Source organism: Antechinus flavipes, chromosome 3 (assembly GCF_016432865.1).
Source record: "Antechinus flavipes isolate AdamAnt ecotype Samford, QLD, Australia chromosome 3, AdamAnt_v2, whole genome shotgun sequence".
NCBI classification, from domain to species: Eukaryota; Metazoa; Chordata; class Mammalia; order Dasyuromorphia; family Dasyuridae; genus Antechinus; species Antechinus flavipes.
In genome coordinates this window covers 612973028-612994486 of record NC_067400.1, presented here as the reverse complement: position 1 = coordinate 612994486, position 21459 = coordinate 612973028, and the positions used below count along the sequence as shown (strand labels likewise).

General features: G+C 60.8%; 2 protein-coding genes across 6 annotated transcripts in view; one reads left to right on the top strand and one right to left on the bottom strand.

Moving 5' to 3' along the window:
* FBXO27 (F-box protein 27) overlaps positions 1 to 4117 on the bottom strand; it is a 17419-nt gene extending 13302 nt beyond the window's left edge. Inside the window, exon 1 of one of the 2 annotated variants that reach the window (XM_051989066.1) lies at positions 4011 to 4117. The gene's annotated coding sequence lies outside the window, so the exon portion shown is untranslated. Of the gene's footprint in view, positions 1 to 3704; positions 3906 to 4010 lie in introns of those variants that run through there. The other variant, XM_051989068.1, reaches the window with a different exon arrangement.
* Positions 3087 to 21459, top strand: PAK4 (p21 (RAC1) activated kinase 4). 4 transcript variants are annotated; one of them, XM_051989053.1, is made up of 9 exons: positions 3087 to 3293; positions 16568 to 16788; positions 17811 to 18323; positions 18595 to 19032; positions 19229 to 19362; positions 19472 to 19598; positions 19835 to 19960; positions 20214 to 20348; positions 20520 to 21459. In XM_051989053.1, exons 2-9 carry the CDS (start codon positions 16585 to 16587, stop codon positions 20673 to 20675), a joined length of 1833 nt encoding a protein of 610 aa, XP_051845013.1. In that variant the 5' UTR covers positions 3087 to 3293; positions 16568 to 16584; the 3' UTR covers positions 20676 to 21459. The 4 variants fall into 4 exon arrangements, with proteins under 4 accessions (XP_051845013.1, XP_051845014.1, XP_051845012.1 ...); XM_051989054.1 differs by lacking the exon at positions 3087 to 3293 and adding an exon at positions 9763 to 9886; XM_051989052.1 differs by lacking the exon at positions 3087 to 3293 and adding an exon at positions 15962 to 16495.

Sequence of the window (21459 nt, the reverse complement as noted above, 5' to 3'; positions counted from 1 at the left end):
TCATCCCAATTAAGGAATATGCTCCACTATACTTGAAAATCTTGCTTTGGCACTTTTTTTTTAAAATTATTATTATAGCTTTTTATTTACAAGTTATATACATGGGTAATTTTACAACACTGACAATGGCCAAACCTTTTGTTCCAATTTTTCCTTCCTTCCCCTCATCCCCTTCCCCAGATGGCAGGTTGACCAATACATGTTAAATATGTTAAAGTATAAGTTAAATACAATATAAGTATACACGTCCAAACAGTTATTTTGCTGTATAAAAAGAGTCAGACTTTGAAATAGTGTACTATTAGCCGGTGAAGGAAATCAAAAATGCAGGCGGACAAAAATAGAGGGATCGGGAATTCTATGTAGTGGTTCTTAGTCATCTCCCAGAGTTCTTTCACTGGGTGTAGCTGGTTCAGTTCATTACTGCTCCATTAGAACTGATTTGATTCATCTCATTGCTGAAGAGGGCCACGTCCATCAGAATTGGTCATCCTATAGTATTATTGTTGAAGTGTATAATGATCTCCTGGTCCTGCTCATTTCACTTAGCATCAGTTCATGTAAGTCTCTCCAGGCCTCTCTGTAATCATCCTGCTGGTCATTTCTTACTGAACAATAATATTCCATAACATTCATTTACCACAATTTACGCAGCCATCCCCCACTGATGGGCATCGACTCAGTTTCCAGTTTCTGGCCACTATAAACAGGGCTGCCACAAACATTCTTGCACATGCAGGTCCCTTTCCCTTCTTTATGATCTCTTTGGGATAGAAGCCCAGTAGTAACACTGCTGGGTCAAAGGGTATGCACAGTTTGATAACTTTTTGAGCATAGTTTTTGGCGCTTTGTTATTGAGCGGTTTGAAGGTTTGGACCAAAGTTCTTTTTATTTCAATATTGGGCTCAAGATTTAATAATAGTCAATATTTTGATATTAGGTTTAAGATGTCAATAATAGATGCCATAAGCTGAAATGCTTTAGATTATAATCAATAGGATCCCAAAAATGCCATTTTTTCCCTGCGGCAACTAGAGTTAAGTGAATTGTCCAGGGTTACCCAAGAGGGTGATCAGGTGGGAGAAAAGGTATTTAACATACAGCTCATCACATTCTTTATGCTCAGAAATTTTCCTTCTCATCTGGGAAAAACCCGATCCAAAAAATGCGCCTGGTTCCTGGAAACGGAAGGGCGGTGGGTCTTCAGCCTGGAAGCTCTCTCACCATCCCTCCCAACAGAAAACATGTTTGTTGACTTTTGCATTTGTTCATCACTCACAGCACAGGGATCCTTGTCTTTTGTCCTAGAGCCTTGTAAGGTTTCAAACTTGCTCTGTCTGCAATCACTTACAAGGAGCTTGAAGGTTTGAATGTTATAGAGTGCTTTGATATGTATATATTTGTTTTATATATATTACAATAATAATGTGTATTGCCACATTTGATCCTCACAATCACTCTGGAAGGCAGAGGCTGATATTATTCCCATTTTAGCTGATGAAACTGAGGCAGACAGCGGTGAAGTGATTTGTTCTGGATCACGAAGCCAGTCGGTGCTTGGGGGGGGGGGGGGGGAAGGAGGGAGGAGGAGGAGGAGGAGGAGGAGAACAAGGGGTTGGATTCAAACTCAGGGCTTCCAGAGGCAGAGCCAGCAGGAGCTTTGCACTGCTCCCTATCTGCAGGGTCACTGGCCAGCTGAGGGCTGCAGGGCGGCTGGGGCCGGGGGCGACATGACCGAGGGCCCAAGGCACGGACCAGGGGGTGACTAACTCCTGCTCAGGAGGGGGCAGCGCCGACCCCGGCCGGGAATGGGACCGAGGCCGACCTTAAATTACCAGGCAAACGTTAACATATTTAACACGTACTGGTCAACCTGCCATGGGGGGGTGAGGGGGAAGGAGGGGAAAAGTCGGAACAAAAGGATTTGCGATTGTCAGTGCTGAAAAATTACCCACGCATATATCTTGAAAATAAAAAGCTATAATAATAATAAAAAAATGACCCGGCAAAGCGTCGTTCCTTTGGGAAGTTCGAAAGGACGTCCACGAGGTGGCGCCACCCCACACAGACCCCCCCATCTCTACCCCGCAGCCCTGCCTCAGTTTCCCCAGCTATAAGCCCGCAGGGTTCGTTCTTCTCTAGATCCCTCGAACTTAGGCCCCGCCCCCCATAACCCCGACCTGGCTTTAGGCTCTATCTACTTGGACCCCCGACCTCGGCAGGCAGCAAGCTCCCCGAAAGCGCCCTGCAGCCTCCCTAAGGCCACCGCCCCGGTCCAAAGGGGCTGCCCGGAGCCGCCCGGAGCCGCCCGGCCCGCCAGGTCCTTCTCCCTTCCTAGCCAGGCTCCAGGTACTCTCCGGCCCCGGCCTGGAGGGGGAAGGGAAGAGAGGGAGAGAACGAGAGAAAGGGAGGAGAGGAAGAGGAGTAAAGGGAAGGAAGCGGTTAGAAGAGGGGAAGGAGGGGGAAAGGGGACGGAGTAGGGAGAGGAAAAGGAACAACCCAGGAGGAAAAACCCCAAGAAAGAATGAAAAGAAAAAGAAAAGAAGGGGAAGAGAGAGAAAAGGGGAGAGGAAAGAAGGGAGATAAAGGGGCAAAGAAAGAAGGGAAAAGAGAAGTGAAAAGGAGGGAAGGAGAAGAGGAAAGCAAGGAGGAAGCAGGAAAGAAGAGACAGGAGTCGGGGAGTAAGGAGAGGAGGCGGGGCTGGGTCCCTTTAAAAGCCACGTGCTCGGTCCCCTCCCCGCCTTCTTCCGCTCGGGGTAGTTCTCCGCCTCAGCTTCAGGGGGCGCTCCGAGGCCAGAGTGTGCGTGCTGGGGACGCTGGTGGGAAAAGAACGTCCTTCCTCTCAACTAAAGTGTTCGCGTTCCCGCCCCCGTCCTCGCCCCCGGAGTGGGTCGGAAAAACTGGCTTCTACTTCTTTAAGGCCGCCGGCGTCGGGAGCGGCTCCAAGCGTGTCTGGGAAGCCCGCAGGTAGGCGGAGGAGGACCCACTGAATTGGCCAATCCCCGGTCGGTATCTGCCTTTGGTGCTTATCTATTGGGCAGTTCATGTGGAGGGGTAGGTCGAGGCCAATCGAAGTTCCCTTGAGTGGGCGTGTCTTCAGGGTCGGCACGCCTCACGCCCGGAACAGTCGCGGTTGCTATGGCCACGGGTGGGCGGCAGGGGGAAAAGCCCCGGATGTTGGTGCGGGATTCAACATGGCGGCGGCGGCGGCCGTGGTGGCCGCTCTGGCCTGGACGAGCTGAGGGGCGGCGAGGAGAGGACTGAGAAGGGCGGCGATCTAGCCAGGGAGCAAGGTGGGAGAACCGGCGAGCAGAGACGGGCGGCGGAGACGGGGGCGTGCCGGAGGTGGGGGGAAGGCAAAGGTCGGCACCTGGGTGGAGGGGGCGGGGCCGAGGTACTGAGGAAAGGGGACCCCAGTATGGAGGTCAGAGGTAAAAACTTGAGAGGGCGGGCCTTAGAACAGTCAAGGGCCAGAACCTTTAAGGGGATTTGGGGGCCCACTAGCTGATGCGGTGATCGTAGGAATCCGGGAACAGCGCAGCCAAGGTTCTCGGGGTCAGGGGTGAGAGGTCGGAAAACAGGTTCGAGAGCAGACTCCCTCGACCTGCTGGAGTCGATGCGGGCGAGGGGCCTCGGCATCCCGCCTCCCTGCGAGGGGGAGGGGTATCAGGGACACACCCCTTACCCCCAGAAAGTTGCCTTACCTGACCTGCACGTTTGTCCGCGGCCTCCAGGCCAGGGAGACCCAGTCTCTGACCCGGGCCCCTCCTGGGGGTGAGGCCTGTGCTCTAAGCGGAGTTCTCGCAGGTCCAGCCGGCCGCAGCTTCAGATTTCTGGCGGCCTTTGGGGGAGGAGTGTAAACCCCTTGAGGGCCGGGATTTGCCTCCAGCGCCTGCCTGTGATCCCTAGGCTTTGATTTGATCCCTTTGATCCGGAGGGGGGAGGGAGGGAGCTTGGGGCTGGGCTGCTGGAGGCCCGAGGGCAGTGGGCAGGGCTTGGGTGGCACTTACCGGCTGTTGGGCGGCTGGCAGCCTGGCGTCGGGGCTGGGCCCTCCGCGCTCGCTCTCCGGCCCTGCCGGGAAAGGACTTGGCTCTTTGGGGGAAGGCTGGGGCGGGTGGGTGTGGCCGGGGGAGGGCGGGAGGAGCGCCCGGGCAGGGTGTGGGCTGGGGCTGGGACTGCCCAAGGCCTTTGTGGAAGGTGCGGGCCGTGGGGGAGGGGGCAGCCGCCCTCCGTGAGACCCCGGCCGGGAGGACTTGGGTGAGTCACGGCGGGGAGGGGGCTCCCGGAGCAGCGCGCCCGCCTTTCTGGGGCCCGGGCAGGCCTCGCGCTTCCTCTGGGGTTGCCTGTGGGCGTGGAGGGAGGGCTCCCTGGGAGGCCGCGGGACTGCTGGATCCCTGCATGTTTTGACGAGGGGGCAGGGAGCAAGGCTTGCTGGGACCTGATGGTTTCTTACGGAGGGCACGGGATGGCACGGAAAGGCAGCAGCAGGTGAGCCGAGCTGTAGCAGGTGGCCGCGCTTTGGGCTCCCTCCAGCTCATTCCTGGCTCTGACTCAGCCCCGCCTAACGCCTCGTTGGGATCTAGCCTCCAGGAGGATTTAGATGGACCCGGGGCCGGGGGCTGCAGCGGACACTGGGCCGGGCCTTTGGGTCTCTCTCCTGAGCAAACGGGCCGGGTGGAGAACCCGGACGTCCCGCGAGCCTTTGAAGCCCGGGGAACAGACATCTTCCTAAGACCCCCGGCCACTGGTTAGGGGCCCTCCCCTCATTCACAAATGAGACCCCAGGACCTTGCTTAATGTGAGCGATGAGGTAGCATTTGAACCTAGACCTGGAGATGAGACTTTCCACTGGACGGCAACATGAAAGCGGTGAAGGAAAGGCCCGGCCCCCAGACACTTATCCTTGGTAACCCACTTGGAGGGACTCCCCTCTGCCCCCTGGACCAGACGCCTTCAGTGCTCACAGCTTTAGTTCAGAGGCCAGGCCCCCCCAGAACCTGGATACCCCGTGGGGCCCCTCTGCCCCAGGTCTTTGGGACCCCGAGGACCCCTCGCTGCCTGCCGAGTGGTTTGCCATTTCCCCGGCTGGTTTAATGCAGACAGGCCTTAAGTGACTTGGCCCGGACCACCCAGCCAGTGAGGGTCTGAGGGCCGCCCGACCCGGGCTCTGCCCGCTGAGCCACCTGGCCAGGCACCCATCTTTGCACCCGTTGGCTGGCGCCGGCCTGTGTTTCCCACTCCCGTTTCCACCGCGGCTTCCCATCCCGTGACCTCAGGGGTGTCCCCGGCCAGCTGGTCTTCCCATTACTCCAGCTGCGGTCTCGTGTGGTCATTATCGACCGGGCCGGCAGGAAGCCGTGTCCCATATATGTCGCGTCGGGGGAAACGGGACCTCTTCCCACTTCCCATCCAGGGCCGGTCTCCGGCTGGACTCATTGACTGCCCTGTGCTTTGACGGCCCCAGCTGGTTTCTGAATCAGGAATCTGGGCCGTGCTCCCAAGGTCTCCAAGGCGGGGCCGGGCCTGATCTCCGGGGGGGGGGCCCGCCGGCCCAGGGTGAGGGTGGGGATGTGGGCCCCTTTACGCAGAACGTTTCTTTCTCCCTCCCACTCCCCAGAACCCAGCTAGATGTTCCCATCCTCTTACTCTGGCACCTTCTGCCCCTCCGAGCCACCTTAGGCCTCTGGGAGTGGCGCCTGCTGCGTAGCCCCCCTCTCAGCTTACACTGGCTGGTGTAAGCTCCTGGCCCCCGAGAGGACGCTGCCCCTTTGTAGAAGAGGGTTAGGGGCTAGGTCTGCTCTCCCCTGGGCTCCTCTGGCCCAAAGCAGCACCTCGGGGCCCTCAGCCCGGGAAGGCCAGCAACGGCAGCCAACTCAGCTCCCTGGTCTGTAAAAACGAGATCGTTCCCCTCACGTCGAGCTGGTGGTTGTGAGGAGAGCTGAGAGCCTGTCGGCCTGAGTGCTCCTTGGGCCCCCCATCCCCCCGCAAGTCTCCCAGCTGGTCCCCTGCCCTGCCGATGATCTCAGTGGCTTTCCTCTGAGATCACCTCCTTCTGGGAGCACTTTCTTGTCAGGCAGCTGTGATTGCTGCCGGGGTTGCCAGGCGATGACTCTGGACTCGGGCCAAGCCAGGCCCCAGGCCTGCAGCTCCTGGGAGCCCCGGGCCACTCACTGCTGAGGGAGTCTCCCCGTGCTGGCCCAGGACCCCTGCGGCCCGGAAGGCGGGCAGTCCCAGGCCATGGGAACCGAGGGATGGGTCAGCAGCTCCGGCTTGTGGGGAAGGGCACGTTGGGGGCCTGGGGGTGTGAGGAAGGATTGTGGTCTCTCTCCTGAGCTGGCAGAGGCTGTTATGGAGCCCTTGAGGATGGGACCCTGCCCTCGGGGGTGGGGGGGGGGAGGGGAGGCATCTGCAGGGAGGAAGGGGCCCCGGCACCCAGCTGCATGAATCTGCCCAAGCCTTCCTTGAGGTGTTCTCTTGGGGCCTCCACTCCCCGCTCCCTGATGTTCCATCTTTGGGCCCCAGTCCCTGAGCTTCTTGGGGATGGATCGTCTCCTGCCAGTAGGAAGTGAGCAAAACTGGGGGCTTCCTTCCCTCCCCCACACTCTGATGGGGGAGAGGGGAGAGGAGAAGAGGCTATAATTTCCCTGAATTATGTCAAGAGCTAATTAAAGGTTTTCCTCAGCTAATCAACTCGAGTTTAATTAGCAACAAACGGGAATTACCCACCCAAGAATAAAGCAACTTTGTCCTTGATTTAGGGGCTTCCCACCTCCAGGAGGTGGGCCTTTCAGGAGGCTTGGCTGGTGTTTGCATCATCCTCAGGCTCTGGGGTGGGGTCCAGGGCTGTTGGGAGGCTGGAGCAAGGGCTTCTGGAGGGATGGGGAGGGGGGTCATCCCCCCTCGAGGGGCCAGCCAGGGGTGGAGCCAGAGATGCTCGTGCCAGTGCTGCTCCCAGAGCCCCAAGTGGAGGACCTGGCCAGCCCTACCGGGAATGGCCTCCTCCCCACCCTCCAGTTTAGGACCCTCTGGCCCCTTGTCCGCCAGCTCACCTCCGCTCCTCACAGGAAGAGAGGCTCCCACCTTGCCCAGGAGCAGGCTTGGCTTGGTCCCCCTGCTCTCCCTTGGCCCCAGGTGGGGGGGGTGTCGGAGACTCTTGGGGATTCTCCCCTATCTAGAGGTCTGGCCAGTGTCTCTGTCTCTGAGCCTCAGCCTTCTCCTCCATAAAACAGGGATAATAGTTTTCTCTCCCTCCTAGGCTTGTTGGGAGTCCTTTGTAAGACATTGAAGAATTCCTATGTCATCACCCTTGGCCTTCGCCCCCCAGAATTCTGCAGCATCCCCAGCCCCTGCCCCCCTCTTCTCTCCTCCCCTTCTTTCCTCTTTCTTCTCCTGGCCCAGTCACCAGGTCAGAAGTGGCAGAGCTCCACATGCAGAGGTCTTCTGGAGCCAGGCTGGGCCGGGCTTTATGTGCCCAACCAAAAGGTCTCGGCCGGTTCTGGAGCCGGGGGGAGGGGGCACCTGGCTGCCTGGCTGCCCCTCTTGGGGAAGGACGGAGAACTCTGCAGTCTAAGATACAGAGGGAACCGGTAGCCCCTAACCCCCCAGTGCTCCCCGCTTCTCAGCCTTTATCTCCTGCCCCCTCTTGGTCACTGGCATTAAGGAACCTGACGCCCCTTCTTTCTGCTGGAAGTGAGGCAGGAAAGTAATTTGCCGCCGGCCAGGTTCTCTCATGTCTCCAAAACGGGACGTCTAGGAGGGTGGTGTGTACGCTAGTGACTGCTGGGCACGGGGGTTACCCGAGTCCCGGCTCCGGCCGCCCAGCTGCAGCCTGCCTCTCTCCCTGGTTCTCCTCCCTCTCTGTCTCTCCCTGGTTCTCCTCTTCCCTCCCTCTGTCCCTGTCCCCCCCGACCGCTCCTCGGTCTCCCTCGCCGGCTGTGGGTGCCCACAGGCCTCTGCCCCGGCCCCCTCCCCAGCAGCACTGTTGTTTGCCCTCAGTTCTCGGAGTACCCCTGACATCATGAACTTAACTTTTGGGTGGAATTGGATTTAAGCCTCAGCTGTCCTCCATTACTGAGGTTTCTGAAACTGGAAGTCGCCGGCATGTCAAGTTCGGCACGTCCCCCGCCCCAGCCCTCCCCCTTCCTTTGCCGTTCACTGTTGAGGACCCAGCCTCCTCCGGGGCCCCCAGGACCATGCTCACGCCTGGCCCTTCTCTGCTGCCTGGGACTGTGTCTGCCTTCACACAGTCCTCCCTTCCCTTCCCCGGCCAGGTCTTCCGCTCCCTCTCCCACTCTTGCCAGGGTCAAGTGCGGAGCACCCCCTCCCCTCCCCGCTTGGTGCCCAAGCGCCTGTTGACTCTGGGGACGTTTGGTCTGTACAACTTGTGGTCTTAACTGGGGCCCTCTGGTCTTCTGACCCCAGACTCCTGTGCACCTCTGGGGTCCAGATGTTCCCGTTTTGTGCCCCTCACCTCCATCGGCCCCAGGCCCTTTGACTCTTAGCTCTGAGCTGGCTGCCACCTGCTGTCCACAAGCGGCTCCTCCTGCCCCCGGCAGCCCCCGGTGCCTCGCCCTCAGAGATCACCTGCCGGTTTCCGCTCTCCTACTTTGGTTCTCCTGAGCCTGGCTCTGCGGGCCCCATCTGGGGCTTCCTGGCAGAGGTACGAGCAGTTGGCCATTTCCTCTCCTGCTCATTTGACAGATAAGGAAACTGAGGCAAACAGGAGAAGGCACCTGCCCAGGGTCACCCAGCCAGGAATGTCTGGGAGCAGATTTGAACTCGAGCCTTCCTGCTTCCAGGCCAGGCCCTACCCACCGTGCCGCCCATCAGGAGTTTCGGACTCCGGCCCTGGCACAGTGATCCGGGCAGACGCCCCATGGGCTGCTGCCCCCAAACCAGCTTTCCCTGCAGCCGGAGAGATTTGGGGAGGTTCCTTTCCCCGGTGCAGGACTCTGTCCTCCCCTCTCCCTCGGGCCCTGGCCCAGCCCCAGCCGCCCAGCCCGGAGGGCCAAGGTTGTGGGGGGAGGGGAGGCTGAGGGCTTCCAGGGGCCTGCTGGTGGCCCCACTCGTTTGACCCCCCCCCACCTCTCCTCCCGGAGACCTGCGGCTGGGCCGGCCGGACTAGACTGGAGTCCTAATGAGGCTGCGGGGGTGGAGCCTCCCCTTTCATCTTGGGATCTCCAAGCACCTGGTGGTTGGGAGCCTTTTCCCTGGGGCTCCGCCCTGCAGGCTGGCTGAGAGGTAGGAGAAGGGGGGCGGCTGGGGCTCCCCGGAGGCCCACTTGGCCTCCCTCCCAGGCCGGCCGCTCTTTGCCACCTTCCCCCAGCCAGTTGTCCTCCAGCCGGTCTCTCACTGGTCAATTTGTTTGAATCAGAGCCGCCTCATTGGCCATCCTGCGGCCCTCCCTTCCTGCCCTGCCCTCCGGCTCCTACCTTTCTAACTGTCCCAGGCCTGCCCCGCCCCCCAGTCTCTCTGTCTCTGTGTCTCTCTGTCTCTGCCCAGGCTCACTGCGCTATCTCTGACTCCCTCCCCCTCCCAGCAGCGAGGAGGCGGGCTGGGGTCTCCTTCCCTCCGCTCCCCCTCCCCCCCAGGCTCAGCTGCCCTTGTGGGCAGCACCAAACAGCAGGGACTCTGAGTCAGGCCCCTCCCCGGCCCCCGCCTCCCTGTGGCAGCTGAGGTTGAACCCCTGCCAAGGGGGCAGGCCCCGAGGAGGGAAGCTGGGCCGCTTGGAGCCGGGGCAGCCAGCCGGAGCGGGCCTCAGCTGCTGCCATGCCAGGACAGGAGAGCCTGCTCCTCTGGGCCGGGAGCCCGCCCTACCTGGGCTAGCCTCTCTCTGAGCTCCCGCCTGGGCTCAGCCTCGTCCGGCCGGAGAGCAGAAGGCTGGAGGTGAGCCCGGAGGGAGGGGGGCGCGAGGGGGCAGAGGGAAGCCCCTCAGGGCCATGGGCCTACACAGGTGCCTTGTGGGGGCTTGGGGCTCTGCGGGGGGGCGGGCTCAGGGCCGGCGCCATTCTTTGGGGGAAGGTGCCCTGGTTGATTGTCTTTGTTCCTTGTGGGAGGAGGGAAGTAGGGAGGCAGGAGAAGGGCCCATTGAGTGGGGAGCAGGGGGAGGGGGGACCTTATTTTTACTTTTCCTCATCTTTCACTAGAATGAATGAAGTTTATCTGATCTCCTCACATCCTTGTTGTGGGAATCAGAGCCTTGGCCTCCCGCTGAGGCCCTGAGAAAAGTCTCCTTTGTGCTGGGCCCCCACTGGGAATTCTTGCCCTGCGCCCTCTGCACCTGCCCCCCGGCGCCTCCCTCCTGCCCTGCTCTGTGTTTGCCTCGGATCTCGCTGTTCCTGGGATCGGGACCGGAGGCTTTAGTTCCTGGGCCGGCTGCCCCTTCCCGTGGCCCCAGGGCTCCACTTCTGCCAGTTGGGAAAGAGGCGTGGGTGTGCCGGGTGGGGCGCCCCCCCCCCCAGGTTCCCCGGAGTCAGGGACGGCGTCCAGTCTGCAGGGACTGCGGGCTCTCGGATCTTCTTGTTTACCTTTCGGGCACTTTGTGGGAGGGGAAGAGGGCTGCCCAGCAGCTTCCCTCTGCCACCCTCACCTGCCCATTGTTATTGACGACACTAATGGGTTAAGGGAAGGGTCACTAGCCTGGAACGCCGGGCTCCGGGGCCCATATTAGAGCAAAAAAGCTCAGGTCCGGTCGGGCTCAGCTCAGCCCCAAGCGCTGTCTCCCCTCGAAGGAGGTGCTTCCTCGGGATGGCCGCTCAGCCCTCTCTGCCCCCGTGGCCTCCCCTCCGAGAGGCAGCTCAGTAATGGCCTGAACGAGGCTCCCAGGGGCATCTGGTCCCGGCCCCCTCCTCCCCCCGGGAGGTGACTTGAGGGTTGGAAGTTGAACTTGGAGAAGGGCAGACCCCGGAGGCCATTTTCACATGTTCAAGTGTTGGAAGCCTTATCGTTATATGTGGCAAGAGGTTGTCCTTGACCCGCTTGGCCCCGAAGGGCAGAAGGGAGCAGAGGAAGTTACAAAGAAACAGGCTTCGGCTCGACCTGGGGGGAAGAACGGCCCTCGTGGGAGCGCCCCAGGTGGGGAGGGGCTTCCTGTTCCTCAGGCTCATCTGTGAGCTCACAGAAAGGGGGCCGGTCCAAGCTCGTCAGCCAGGAGCCGTGACCGCTCCAGACGCCGGCATTTTTATCCCAGTGAATGGCTGACCAGGTGATCTTGGGCCAGACTCGGCCAGTGTGGGCTGTCTCCCAGCCGCGCCCCCCCCCCCCAGCCTCTTCTGTGGCTCCCAGGAGCGTGGGTTTGTTCCTGTGCTTTGTCCACTTCTCTGGGTCGACATTTAGAGGCTCCCAGTTTGGGGGAGGTCCGGCCACATTTGAGGGTCGTGAATCCTCCCTAGGATGGCCGTGGAGCAGACCAGGGGAGAACGGCAGGGGCAGCGAAGGCCTCGGGCTCTTTGTGGAAGAGGGCCAAGGCCAGTCTTGTTCCATCCCAGAAAGAGGTGTAGGAGCTCCGGGAAGGCAGACTTAGACGTGTGGAGGCTGTGTGGGAGACTTCTCCAGGGGCTGCAAGCAGAGGCTGCGCGGCCCCTTGTCCCAGAGGGATCCGCTTGGGGATGGGGGTCACTCTGGCCGCCAGGGTGTCTAACGATCGTGTTCTGTTCTGTGAGCGTTTCTCTGCTCGTCCTCCCAGAATTGGGAGGGGCTTTGGGCAGGGACGTTGAGAACAAGCCTCGGCCTCCCTCCGGCCACAATGGGGCTGCCGCCTGTTTTTGTGCGGCTTCTGCACTTTTAAGTAAAGTGTTAAACCATTCTTAGCTTCCAGGCTGCACATAAACAAGCAGCGGGCCAGATCTGGCTCTCGGACCAGAGTTTTCCTGCCCCTGACGTCTCTGTACCTCTAGGGACATCAGTTGTATATCCCCCGGGGATAACCTCTGACCTTCCTGAGGCACTGTGGGGCCTTCGGGGAGCTTTATTTGGAGGAGGAGGGGTGGGGCGAAACTTCCTGATGGCCGAAGTCTGCCCTTCAAGTCCCTGTCCTTGCCATTGCCCCACCCGGTAAGGAGTCCTAGTCTGGGGCCAGGAACGCTGCATTCGAAGCCTCACCTCCTGAGCCGGCCCAGCCTCATAGAACTCTGCAGAAGTGCTCCTGTGAATCTGGGTTCTCGGCTTGTTCCCAGCTTTTTGATACAAGGTTCAAATAGAAGGGATTCTGGGACAACCCACTCTTTCTCCTTTGTAATAATAATCAAGTGAGTAAAATAATTCCTTATTGTGACTCATGGAAAAGGTTGAGGGTCGCAGGATCAGCCCCAGTGGTGGATGGCGGAGGCCGCCCGTCCCCCTCCTCTGGGCAGTCCTGGAGCAGTCCCCGTAAGCTGGGGAGTCTGAAGCGTGGTCCTGATGACAGACGTCATCCTCCTTCGTTTGTGAGTCAGCGGCCCTTGTGGGCAGTGGGTTGCTCTGTCCCAGGAGTTAAGGCCGAGATCGATGTCACAGGAAACTCCCGGCCCGCGCGGCTTTTCAGGAGAGGCTGAGGGGAGCAGCAGGGCAGAGCGGAGGCGGCCCACACGCGGAGCTCAGCGCGGAGGGCCAGCTGGAAGAAGGGGTGGGACGGAAGCTCCCTGTGGCCTGCACAAGGAGAGCAAGAAGGCTGCTGTTGGGTACCGGCCTTTGGATTAAAACCGAAATGGCCGATGGGACTCCATCCTGGGGCCCTGAAGGACCTGGAGACGTGCCCAGTGCAAGGCCCCTACCTGTGACCACGGCGGGATCGCAGACACCCGGAGAGCAGCACTACCGGAGCCCAGACGGCTCTGATTTTCCACAATAAGAAAGTAGACTTCACAAACTGTTACTGAACAAATTCTAGAACTTACTATGGCGGGGACCTTAAAGGGCCAACGTGACACGGCTTCCTCCAGTCAGACCACGCCCTGGGATCCCTGTCTCCTCCTTTGCCCGGGTTAGCAGGTTGAGAGATCCAGGGGCTTCTGCAGGCAGGAGCATTGCGAGCGTGAGGATCGCTCATGGTTTCAGTCGCCCTGGAAGGAGCTCTCCCTGGAGATCTCCAAGGATCTGGGCAGAGCCTTGGACTTTTGGGGTGCTTTTGTTAGTAACCCAGAAAAGGGACAGGTGGCGTGCACTGGCACAGAGCTGACACAGTGGGGAGCACTGAAAATTACAGTGATCAAGATGGCCTCTGATAGTCTCTGGGCCTAATGAACAAGAGCGATTCAAAAAGAATGAATGGAAATGTTTGTGCTTGGGCTTAAAAAAGATGGATCGCCTAAAGGCAAAATGCCCATTGATTTTTTTTTTTTTATTTAAAGCTTCTTATTTTCAAAATATATACATTGATAATTTTTGACATTCACCCCTACAAAACCCTGTTCTAATTTTTTTCTCTCCCTTCCCACACTTCCTCCCCTAGTGGGCAAGTGATCCAATACATGTTAAACATGTGCAGTTCCACTATATGTATTTCCACGAATGTCATGTACCAAAAAATCAGATCCAAAAGGGGAAAAAGTGACCAAAAAAAAATTCAAGTAAACAACAAAAAGAGTGAGAATGCTGTGTTGTGATCCACACTCAGTTCCCACAGTCCTCTCTGGGTGTAGGTGGCTCTCTTTATCATAAAATCATTGGAACAGGCCTGAATCATCCCATTGTTGGAAAGAGCCACGTCTGTCAGAATTGGTCATCGTATAATCTAGTTGCCGTGTATCATGATCTCCTGGTTCTGCTCACTTAGCATCAGTTCACATAAGTCTCTCTAGGCCTTTTTCAAATCATCCTGTTTTTTGTTTTTACAGAACAATAATATTCTATAACATTAACATACCACAATGTATTCAGCCATTCTCTAATTGATGGGCATCCACTCAGTTTCCAGTTTCTGGCCACTACAAAGAGGGCTGCCACAAACATTTTTGCACATGTGTGTGTCTTTCCTTCAAGATCTCTTTGGGATAAAAGCCCAGTAGTAGCACTGCTGAGTCAAAGGGTATGTATAGTTTGATAATTTTTTGAGGATATGTCCAAACTGCTCTCCAGAATGGCTGGATCCGTTCACAATTCCACCAACAATGCATCAGCGCCCCAGTTTTCCCACATCCTCTCCAACATTTTCATGATCTTTTCCTGTCATCTTAGCCAACTGACAGGTGGGTAGTGGTACCTCAGAGTTGTCTTAATTTAAAATGCCCGTTGATTTGAAAACAGTCAGGGGGCTTTAGTTACTTTTGGACAAATATAAAGTTACAACTTGAGGAAGCAACATCGTCACCGGAGGCAGCTGTGAGAGAGGCCCAGGCCTGGCGAGGAACTGCCACCCCCAGAAGAAGACAAGGAAAATTTGAAGAACATGGAGGGGTGGTGTGCACCCGCTGGTCAGGTCCCTCATTCATGCCATTGAAAGATCATTGGAAAGAACGAAGGCTGATTGGCCTGAACAAAAGAAGAATGAACGGGGGCCGCGAGGCAGATTCAGGACTGACCGGCGGACAAGCTTGCTGATCGGCGGGGCTTCCTCCGGACTGGAAGTCCTCAGGTGGTGGCCGAGGGTCAGGGTGCAGAGCCCGCTGCCAGAGCAGGCTTGCAGCAGCCCCAGGACTTCTGCTTGGGCACTCTCAGATCCAGTCTTCTGTGCAGATAGGAAAGGCCTCGTGCCCCAGACCCTGATAGAGGAGGGAGGGCTCCCCCAGCGCGCTCCTCCAACAGCTCTGGGAACCCAGGCTGTCGGGGGAAGGGTCAGAGTGGACCTTGGGGAGGGAGAGAGCAGAGTGGAGTCCCCAAAGGCCTGGGGAAGGGAACGTCCCGTGTATCTCAGCGTGCTCTGCTTCTCTCCCCACGGCCCAGAGGGAGCCTTGGCCACTGGGGGGAAGGACGGTTTTCCTCTTGGGAAGTTTCCTTGTACTTGTTGTCCAGTGCCTCCCGTGTCCTGGGAGTGCTTCCCTTCCCTAGGGGAGCCTGCCCCCTTTCCTGCTGATTCTCAACCCTCCCACCCTTCTAGGTGGAATGGAAAACCAGGCACCCCCTGGCTCCCCCTACCCTTCCGCCCTGTTCTTTCAGGCTCCTGCTTTTACCCGGCTCTTCCTCCCTCTTGTTTGTGTTAGGGGCCTGGCCTGGGCTGCTGATAAGGCCGGGAGGTTGGGGACTAGTGGGGGAGGGGCCCTGGAGACCCGCCTGGCGTGGTCTGGGTAGGGGCTGACGTTCCCCAGCCACAGCTATCCCAGGACCTCGGCACAGGTGGCCGTGGATGGCTTTTGTCACGGGGGACGTCTCGCCTTCCCTTCTGCCGATCCTGTGAAGAAGCCTCGGCTCCTGGAGGGGCCCGGGAGTCTAGGTGAGATGGGCCCAGATGGGGGTCTTGGAGCTCAAGACTCTGGTGCAGCAGGTGGGAGTCCGGGCCCGGGGGCTCTCCGGGTTCAGCAGAGGGTTTGGTAACCACGGGGAGCCGGGAAGCACCGCTATGGTGGCCTGGAGGCTCAGGTGCAGGGCCTTGCATGGGGGTCTCTGGGCTCAGCCACTGGGGCTCTTGGGACAGGCTTCTGTAAATATACTCCACCCACTCAGTTCCTCCGTTTGTGCGTCCATCTGTCCAGCTGCCGACTAAGACAAATATCCGGAGGTGTGGCTCCCCCAGCTTCCTCACAGACCTCCCCCCCCCAGGGGGTGGGGGTGGGGGTGGGCACGCTCTCTGATGGGGCCGAGAAGGGGAAGGGAATAAGGGGAGAGGAACCGCCTGGCAGGAGGTAGATAAGTTGGCAGGCTGGGCCCCCACGTGGCTTCGTGTTTATTTGGAACTTTCTCTGGGCGGCCTGAGCAGGGAGTGCCCGGCCAGACCCCAGGAGTCCGGGGGCCAAGCCACGTGATGTCCCCGCCCAGCAGGGGCCCCGGTAAGCCCGGCTGCCCTCCAGGAAGCTCTCCCCGAGGTCTGCCTCTCTCAGGAAAACTGCTTCTCTTTTCCCGGGCCCTCTGCTTGCTCGGCCCCCTCTCCCCCGGGGGCCTGGGTCCGGCTACGGTGACAGTCGTGGAAAAATGCTTAGCGAGCTCTCTGCCGGGGGGTCAGCCCCAGGACCCACAGGGGAGTGATGGCCGTGCCCAGAACAGAAGGGCAGGGGATGCGCTCGCTCCGTCTCTGGGCACTGACCAGTCGGGACAGGCCGACGCCGATCCTTCCCCTCCCAGCCCGGGCCTGGCACGCCCCACCCCCAGCCAAACCGGTTCCCCCGGCTGGAGCTGCTACTGGGAAGGCTCCGCTTGGGCAGGAGCTGGGAGCAGGGGGAGGGCCTGCGGGAGGCCCGAGCGGGGGCGCGGGAGAGGCTGCCCCAACAACAGCGCAGACGTGCGGACGCCTGCAGACACACACACACACACACGTGCCCGCGCCAACACGCGTGGCCTGCGGGGGCGAGGATGGGGCCCCCTGCCCCCCCAGAGAGCCACGTGGAGGGGGGAGCAGCTCGGCGGCCCGCCCCCCCCTCGGCGCCCCCGGTGGGTGCTCGTCCGGGCGTTAGGATGGTGGGCAGAGCCCGGGGCGCCCCATGACCGCCGCCTCTCCCCCAGGCCTGGTAGCTGGCACCATGTTCGGGAAGAAGAAGAAGAGGCTGGAGATCTCGGCCCCCTCCAACTTCGAGCACCGCGTGCACACGGGCTTTGACCAGCAGGAGCAGAAGTTCACGGGGCTCCCGCGCCAGTGGCAGGGGCTCATCGAGGAGTCGGCCCGGCGGCCCAAGCCCCTCATCGACCCCGCCTGCATCACCACCATCCAGCATGGGGCCCACAAGGTACGCGGCCGGCCCCACCCCTGGTCTCCCCCGTGCCCCCAGCCCGCCCCTCAGGCCTCCTTGTGGCCCACTGGGCTGCAGCCCGGGGCTGGCGCGGAAGCGAGGGCGCCGCCTGGCGGGGCCTGGGAGGAGCTGCCTCCCCCTGCGGGCCCCCCCTTCCCCCAAAGCCTCCGTGTACTTGTCTCCCAGAAGCGCTTTGTCCCTTTTGGGGAGACGAGGACCCCAGCCCTGGGCTCTATTAGCAGCAGATGGTCGGGGCTGCGGAGATCACAGATTGAGGAGCAGATCCAGGGGCCCTGAATGGCTTGTCTGGAGCCTCCAGTCCCGTCTGACCTTCCTGGTCCCTCCCATCCAGAAAACCGGCCCTGGGGGATGGCGGAGGGGAGGTTCAGTTTGCCTGGGAGGTCGGGGCAGCCGGTTCCCATCCCTCCCCTCCTTCCTCCCACTGGCGGGAGCCTTTCCCAGGGGCTGTTGGGCCTGACAGACCAGTTCGGTCACATTGTAGGGCCGCCCTGCCCCAGCCTCGGGCCCCCTTGGGGAGCTGCAGCTCTGCCTGTCACCGCCCGGGGCCAGGGCTGCCGGAGCTTGGGAAGGCCGGGATTAGTCACCAGCCCAGACCCCTCTGAGCCCCCTCCTCCAAAGCTCCTTCCCCCCCCCCCCACATCTGACTCTGGCTCCTTCCTCATCCTCCCCATGTGTTAGAAGAATGAAGCTGAAATCCAGAATCGGGGTGGGCCAGCAGACCATCCCCCCCCTCTTCCCCGGGTGCTCTCTGTGCCCCATCACACAGGCAGGAAGCAGGGAGGGAAGGGTGGGCAGGGGAGAGGGAGCGCCCCCGGGGACCGTTGTCCCTGCCAAATGCACCCATTTCTCAGAGCCACATCATTGCCATGTGACATCTCATTCTCCGTTTCTGTGTTGTCTGCACTCACATGTCGTTCCATCGCGTCACTCCCATGTCGGATGCACGCTCCTCTCCTACCTCCTCCACGTCCTGCCCCTTCCTGCTGGCGAACCCCAAGACCATCGTTCGGGGGAGCAAGGGCTCGAAGGACGGGGCCCTCACACTGCTGTTGGACGAGTTTGAGAACATGTCTGTGACCCGGTCCAACTCGCTCCGGCGGGACAGCCCACCCCTGCCCCTGCTGGCTCCTCCAGGCCCACCCCAAGAGAATGGGCTGACTGAAGCCCAGGGGTCGGGGGCTCGTGCCTGGGCCCAGGACAAGGGGCACCCGGAGCCTGGGAGCAGGGGTCCCACAGAGGGTCGGAGTCGGGCCGCCGGGCGCAGGGAGCACGGCGGCGGCGAGACAAAGCGGGACGGGATGGAGAAGAGGCCCAAGTCATCGGGGGAGGGAGCTCCGGGCCAGCCGGGGAGCCCCCAGCCGGTCCGGGACAAACGGCCCCTGTCGGGGCCCGACGTCCGGACCCCACGACCCCCGGGTGCAGGAGGTGGGGCGAAGTCATCGGCCGGGAGGCCGTTTAACACATATCCGCGTGCTGACTCGGACCACCCTCCGAGGGGCCCAGGGCCCCAGGTAACCAAGGCAGCCCCTCTCCCTCCCTCCCAGCTTTCACCCTTGCCCTGCCCAGGCCCTCTACAGTGTAAGAAATGGGGAGGCCTGTGGTCGCGTCCCAGAGCTCCCATTGTCTCCAGCACCCCTGCCCTCCCTCCCCTCCGTCCATCTCACATCTCTCTGTTCACCATCACCGGGGAGCCGGGGCCCAGAGGACTCCCCTCCACTACGCTGTGGTTGGAGGGGCTGGGGGAGCTGTCCGCTGACCTGGAACCTCTCTTTTCTGTTTCAGGGAGAGCCCCGCCATCCTGCCCCCAACGGTCCCTCCGCAGGAGGGCTCCCGGCACACTCCTCTTCCAAGCCGCCGCCCCGTGCCACCCGGGGCCCAGAGCCCGCCCCTGCTCCGGGTACCCTGAGCCCGCACGCTTCGGAACCCCAGCTGGCCTCTCGTGTCCCCCCCCCGCCTTCAGCCCAGCCTGCCGTGCCCCCGTCGGGACCCCGCTCCCCCCAGAGGGAGCCCCAGAGGGTGTCCCACGAGCAGTTTCGGGCCGCACTGCAGCTTGTGGTGGATCCGGGCGACCCCCGGACCTACCTGGACAACTTCATCAAGATCGGCGAGGGCTCCACAGGCATCGTGTGCATCGCCACGGTCCGGAGCAGCGGCAAGCTGGTCGCCGTGAAGAAAATGGACCTTCGGAAGCAGCAGCGACGGGAGCTGCTCTTCAATGAGGTGGGAGTTGGGGAAGGGGCTGAGTCGGGGGCCCCCCTCCTGCCTGGCCCCCGGGTCCGAGCGCTGCTGATTTGTGGCCGCTTTGGGGAGAACCGTGGCTCTCCCCGAGGGGCCCTGGCTTGGGGAGCAGGTGGGCCCCAGTCCTCGCACCCCTCCCCCCCAGCCCCTGACCTGGTGCTCTGCTGCCCTGTCCCAGGTGGTCATCATGCGGGACTATCAGCATGAGAACGTGGTCGAGATGTACAACAGCTACCTGGTGGGGGATGAGCTCTGGGTGGTCATGGAGTTCCTGGAAGGGGGAGCCCTCACAGACATCGTCACCCACACCAGGTACGGGGAGAACCCTTTCGTCCTTCCCGCCCGGCTCCCCGAGGGTCCCTAGGCGGGGGGGCTCCCGAGCCGCCCCCCCTGAGCCGCAGCTCTCTCACGGTTTCCCCAGGATGAATGAGGAGCAGATTGCTGCCGTGTGTCTGGCCGTCCTGAGGGCTCTGTCTGTGCTCCATGCCCAGGGCGTGATCCACCGCGACATCAAAAGTGACTCGATTCTGCTGACCCATGACGGGCGGGTACGGCACAGGCCCATCCCCAGGGGCCGCAGTCAGCCCCTCAGTCCCATTGGGGAGCTGACCCTGAGGAAGGGGGCGGGTTCCTTGTGGGCTCCTTGGAGGCAGCGTGTTGGGCTGGAGTATGGGGTTCGAAGCTCCAGGCCCAGGTGGGGCACCGAGTGCTCCCAGACGTCTGCCTGGCGTCCCTGTGTGTGCTGCACGGGCGGCTGAGCCCTGTTCCCTGCTCCAACCCCCAGGTGAAGCTCTCCGACTTCGGCTTCTGTGCCCAGGTGAACAAGGAGGTGCCCAGGAGGAAGTCCCTGGTGGGCACCCCCTACTGGATGGCTCCCGAGCTCATCTCCCGCCTGCCCTACGGGCCCGAGGTGAGGCCTGCTCCCCACTTCCTGCATAAGGCCGGGCAGAGCCCTCCCAGGATCCTCCACGCTAGGGGATGACCCCAGCCTGGACACTGGGAGGCTGACGGAGCTCCAGAACATGGGAGGCGGGCGCGGGGCGGTACCAGGGGAGTGGTCTTCTGGCAGGTATGCCATCAGACTTGGGGTCTGTCTTCCCATCCTCCCTGCTGGGGCCCGGCGCCTTGGCCGCAGCCACAGCATCCCTCTCCCTTCTGCCCAGGTGGACATATGGTCCCTAGGAGTAATGGTCATTGAGATGGTAGATGGGGAGCCCCCATATTTCAATGAACCGCCCTTGAAGGCCATGAAGATGATCCGGGACAACCTCCCCCCCAAGCTGAAAAACCTCCACAAGGTGAGCGCCCTGGGCTGACATTCATCCCCCCGGGAACATCCCCTGGGAATGGAGACGGACTCTGAGAAGGGGGAGGGGGGTGCAGATGCTAGGAGGGACGGAGAGCAACCCCGGGGGACTTGGAGCCAGCCCGCGCCCCTCAGTCCTTCCCCCCTCTCCCTGGCCCTGCAGGTTTCCCCCTCCCTGAAGGGCTTCCTGGATCGCCTGCTGGTGCGGGACCCAGCACAGAGAGCCACGGCCAGTGAACTGTTGAAGCACCCCTTCTTGGGCAAGGCAGGCCCCCCAGCCAGCATTGTGCCCCTCATGCGCCAGAACCGCATGAGATGAGACTGGACCAGCCCTGGCCCTCCCCCTAACCAAAGAAGCGCCTCAGAGGCAGGTGCCCCGCCCGAGAGAAGCAGGAGGGAGCGCGGTGGGCGCCGCGGTCCCCCCTCGTGCATCCGCTAGATGCCTCCTGGCAGACTTGGCCCCGGGCACCCTGTGGCTCCTTCAGACCCTTCTGGGGAACTCAACTACTGAGTTGCGGTTTTGATGTTTTGCTGTTTTTAAATAATGACTTGGGAGCAAGGGCACCGAGGGTCTCTCAGACCGGAGCCCCTCGCCATCTGCCTCCTTCGGGGCCGGTTGGCTTGACACTGGAAATCTGCAGAGCGGGAGAGCTCTCCCGGCCTCGGGAGAGGGCTGCTGGGGCGGGCAGCGTGGGCACGGAGGCGCCCCTCCGCACCGAGCTGTGTATCTGCGTGTGGCTGGCGCCTGCCTGCCTGCGTCTCCACGCTTTTGTGCGAGTGCATGAAGCGAGGTGCGTGCAAGTGCCAGAGCAGTGACGTCTGGGGGCCGCCTCCGTGCCCTCTCCCCTGCTGAGGCCTGATGCCAGGGAGGACTGGCAGCCTCTCTCCTCCGGCCTCTGCCGAGAATACTACTGTGCCCCTGGGAGACCCTCTTTTTAACAAAAGAGCTATTTATATTGTCATTTCATAACAAATCCTCGGCCTTGAACCCCATGCCGGGGTCAGCCGGGAGCCGGGGTCCTGGATTTGGGAAGCCGTGCTGCAGGCCTGGACCCCCCCGTTAGTTTTACAATTAAAATGTTTTCCTTCATTTCTGAGAAAAA

Coding starts and splice junctions, on each gene's coding strand:
- PAK4 (XM_051989052.1), top strand. CDS start 16,093: ATGGCCGTGCCCAGAACAGAAGGGCAGGGGATGCGCTCGCTCCGTCTC. Junction 18,324..18,594: donor CGAGGGGCCCAGGGCCCCAG/GTAACCAAGGCA, acceptor TTTCTGTTTCAG/GGAGAGCCCCGCCATCCTGC. Junction 19,363..19,471: donor GACATCGTCACCCACACCAG/GTACGGGGAGAA, acceptor CGGTTTCCCCAG/GATGAATGAGGAGCAGATTG.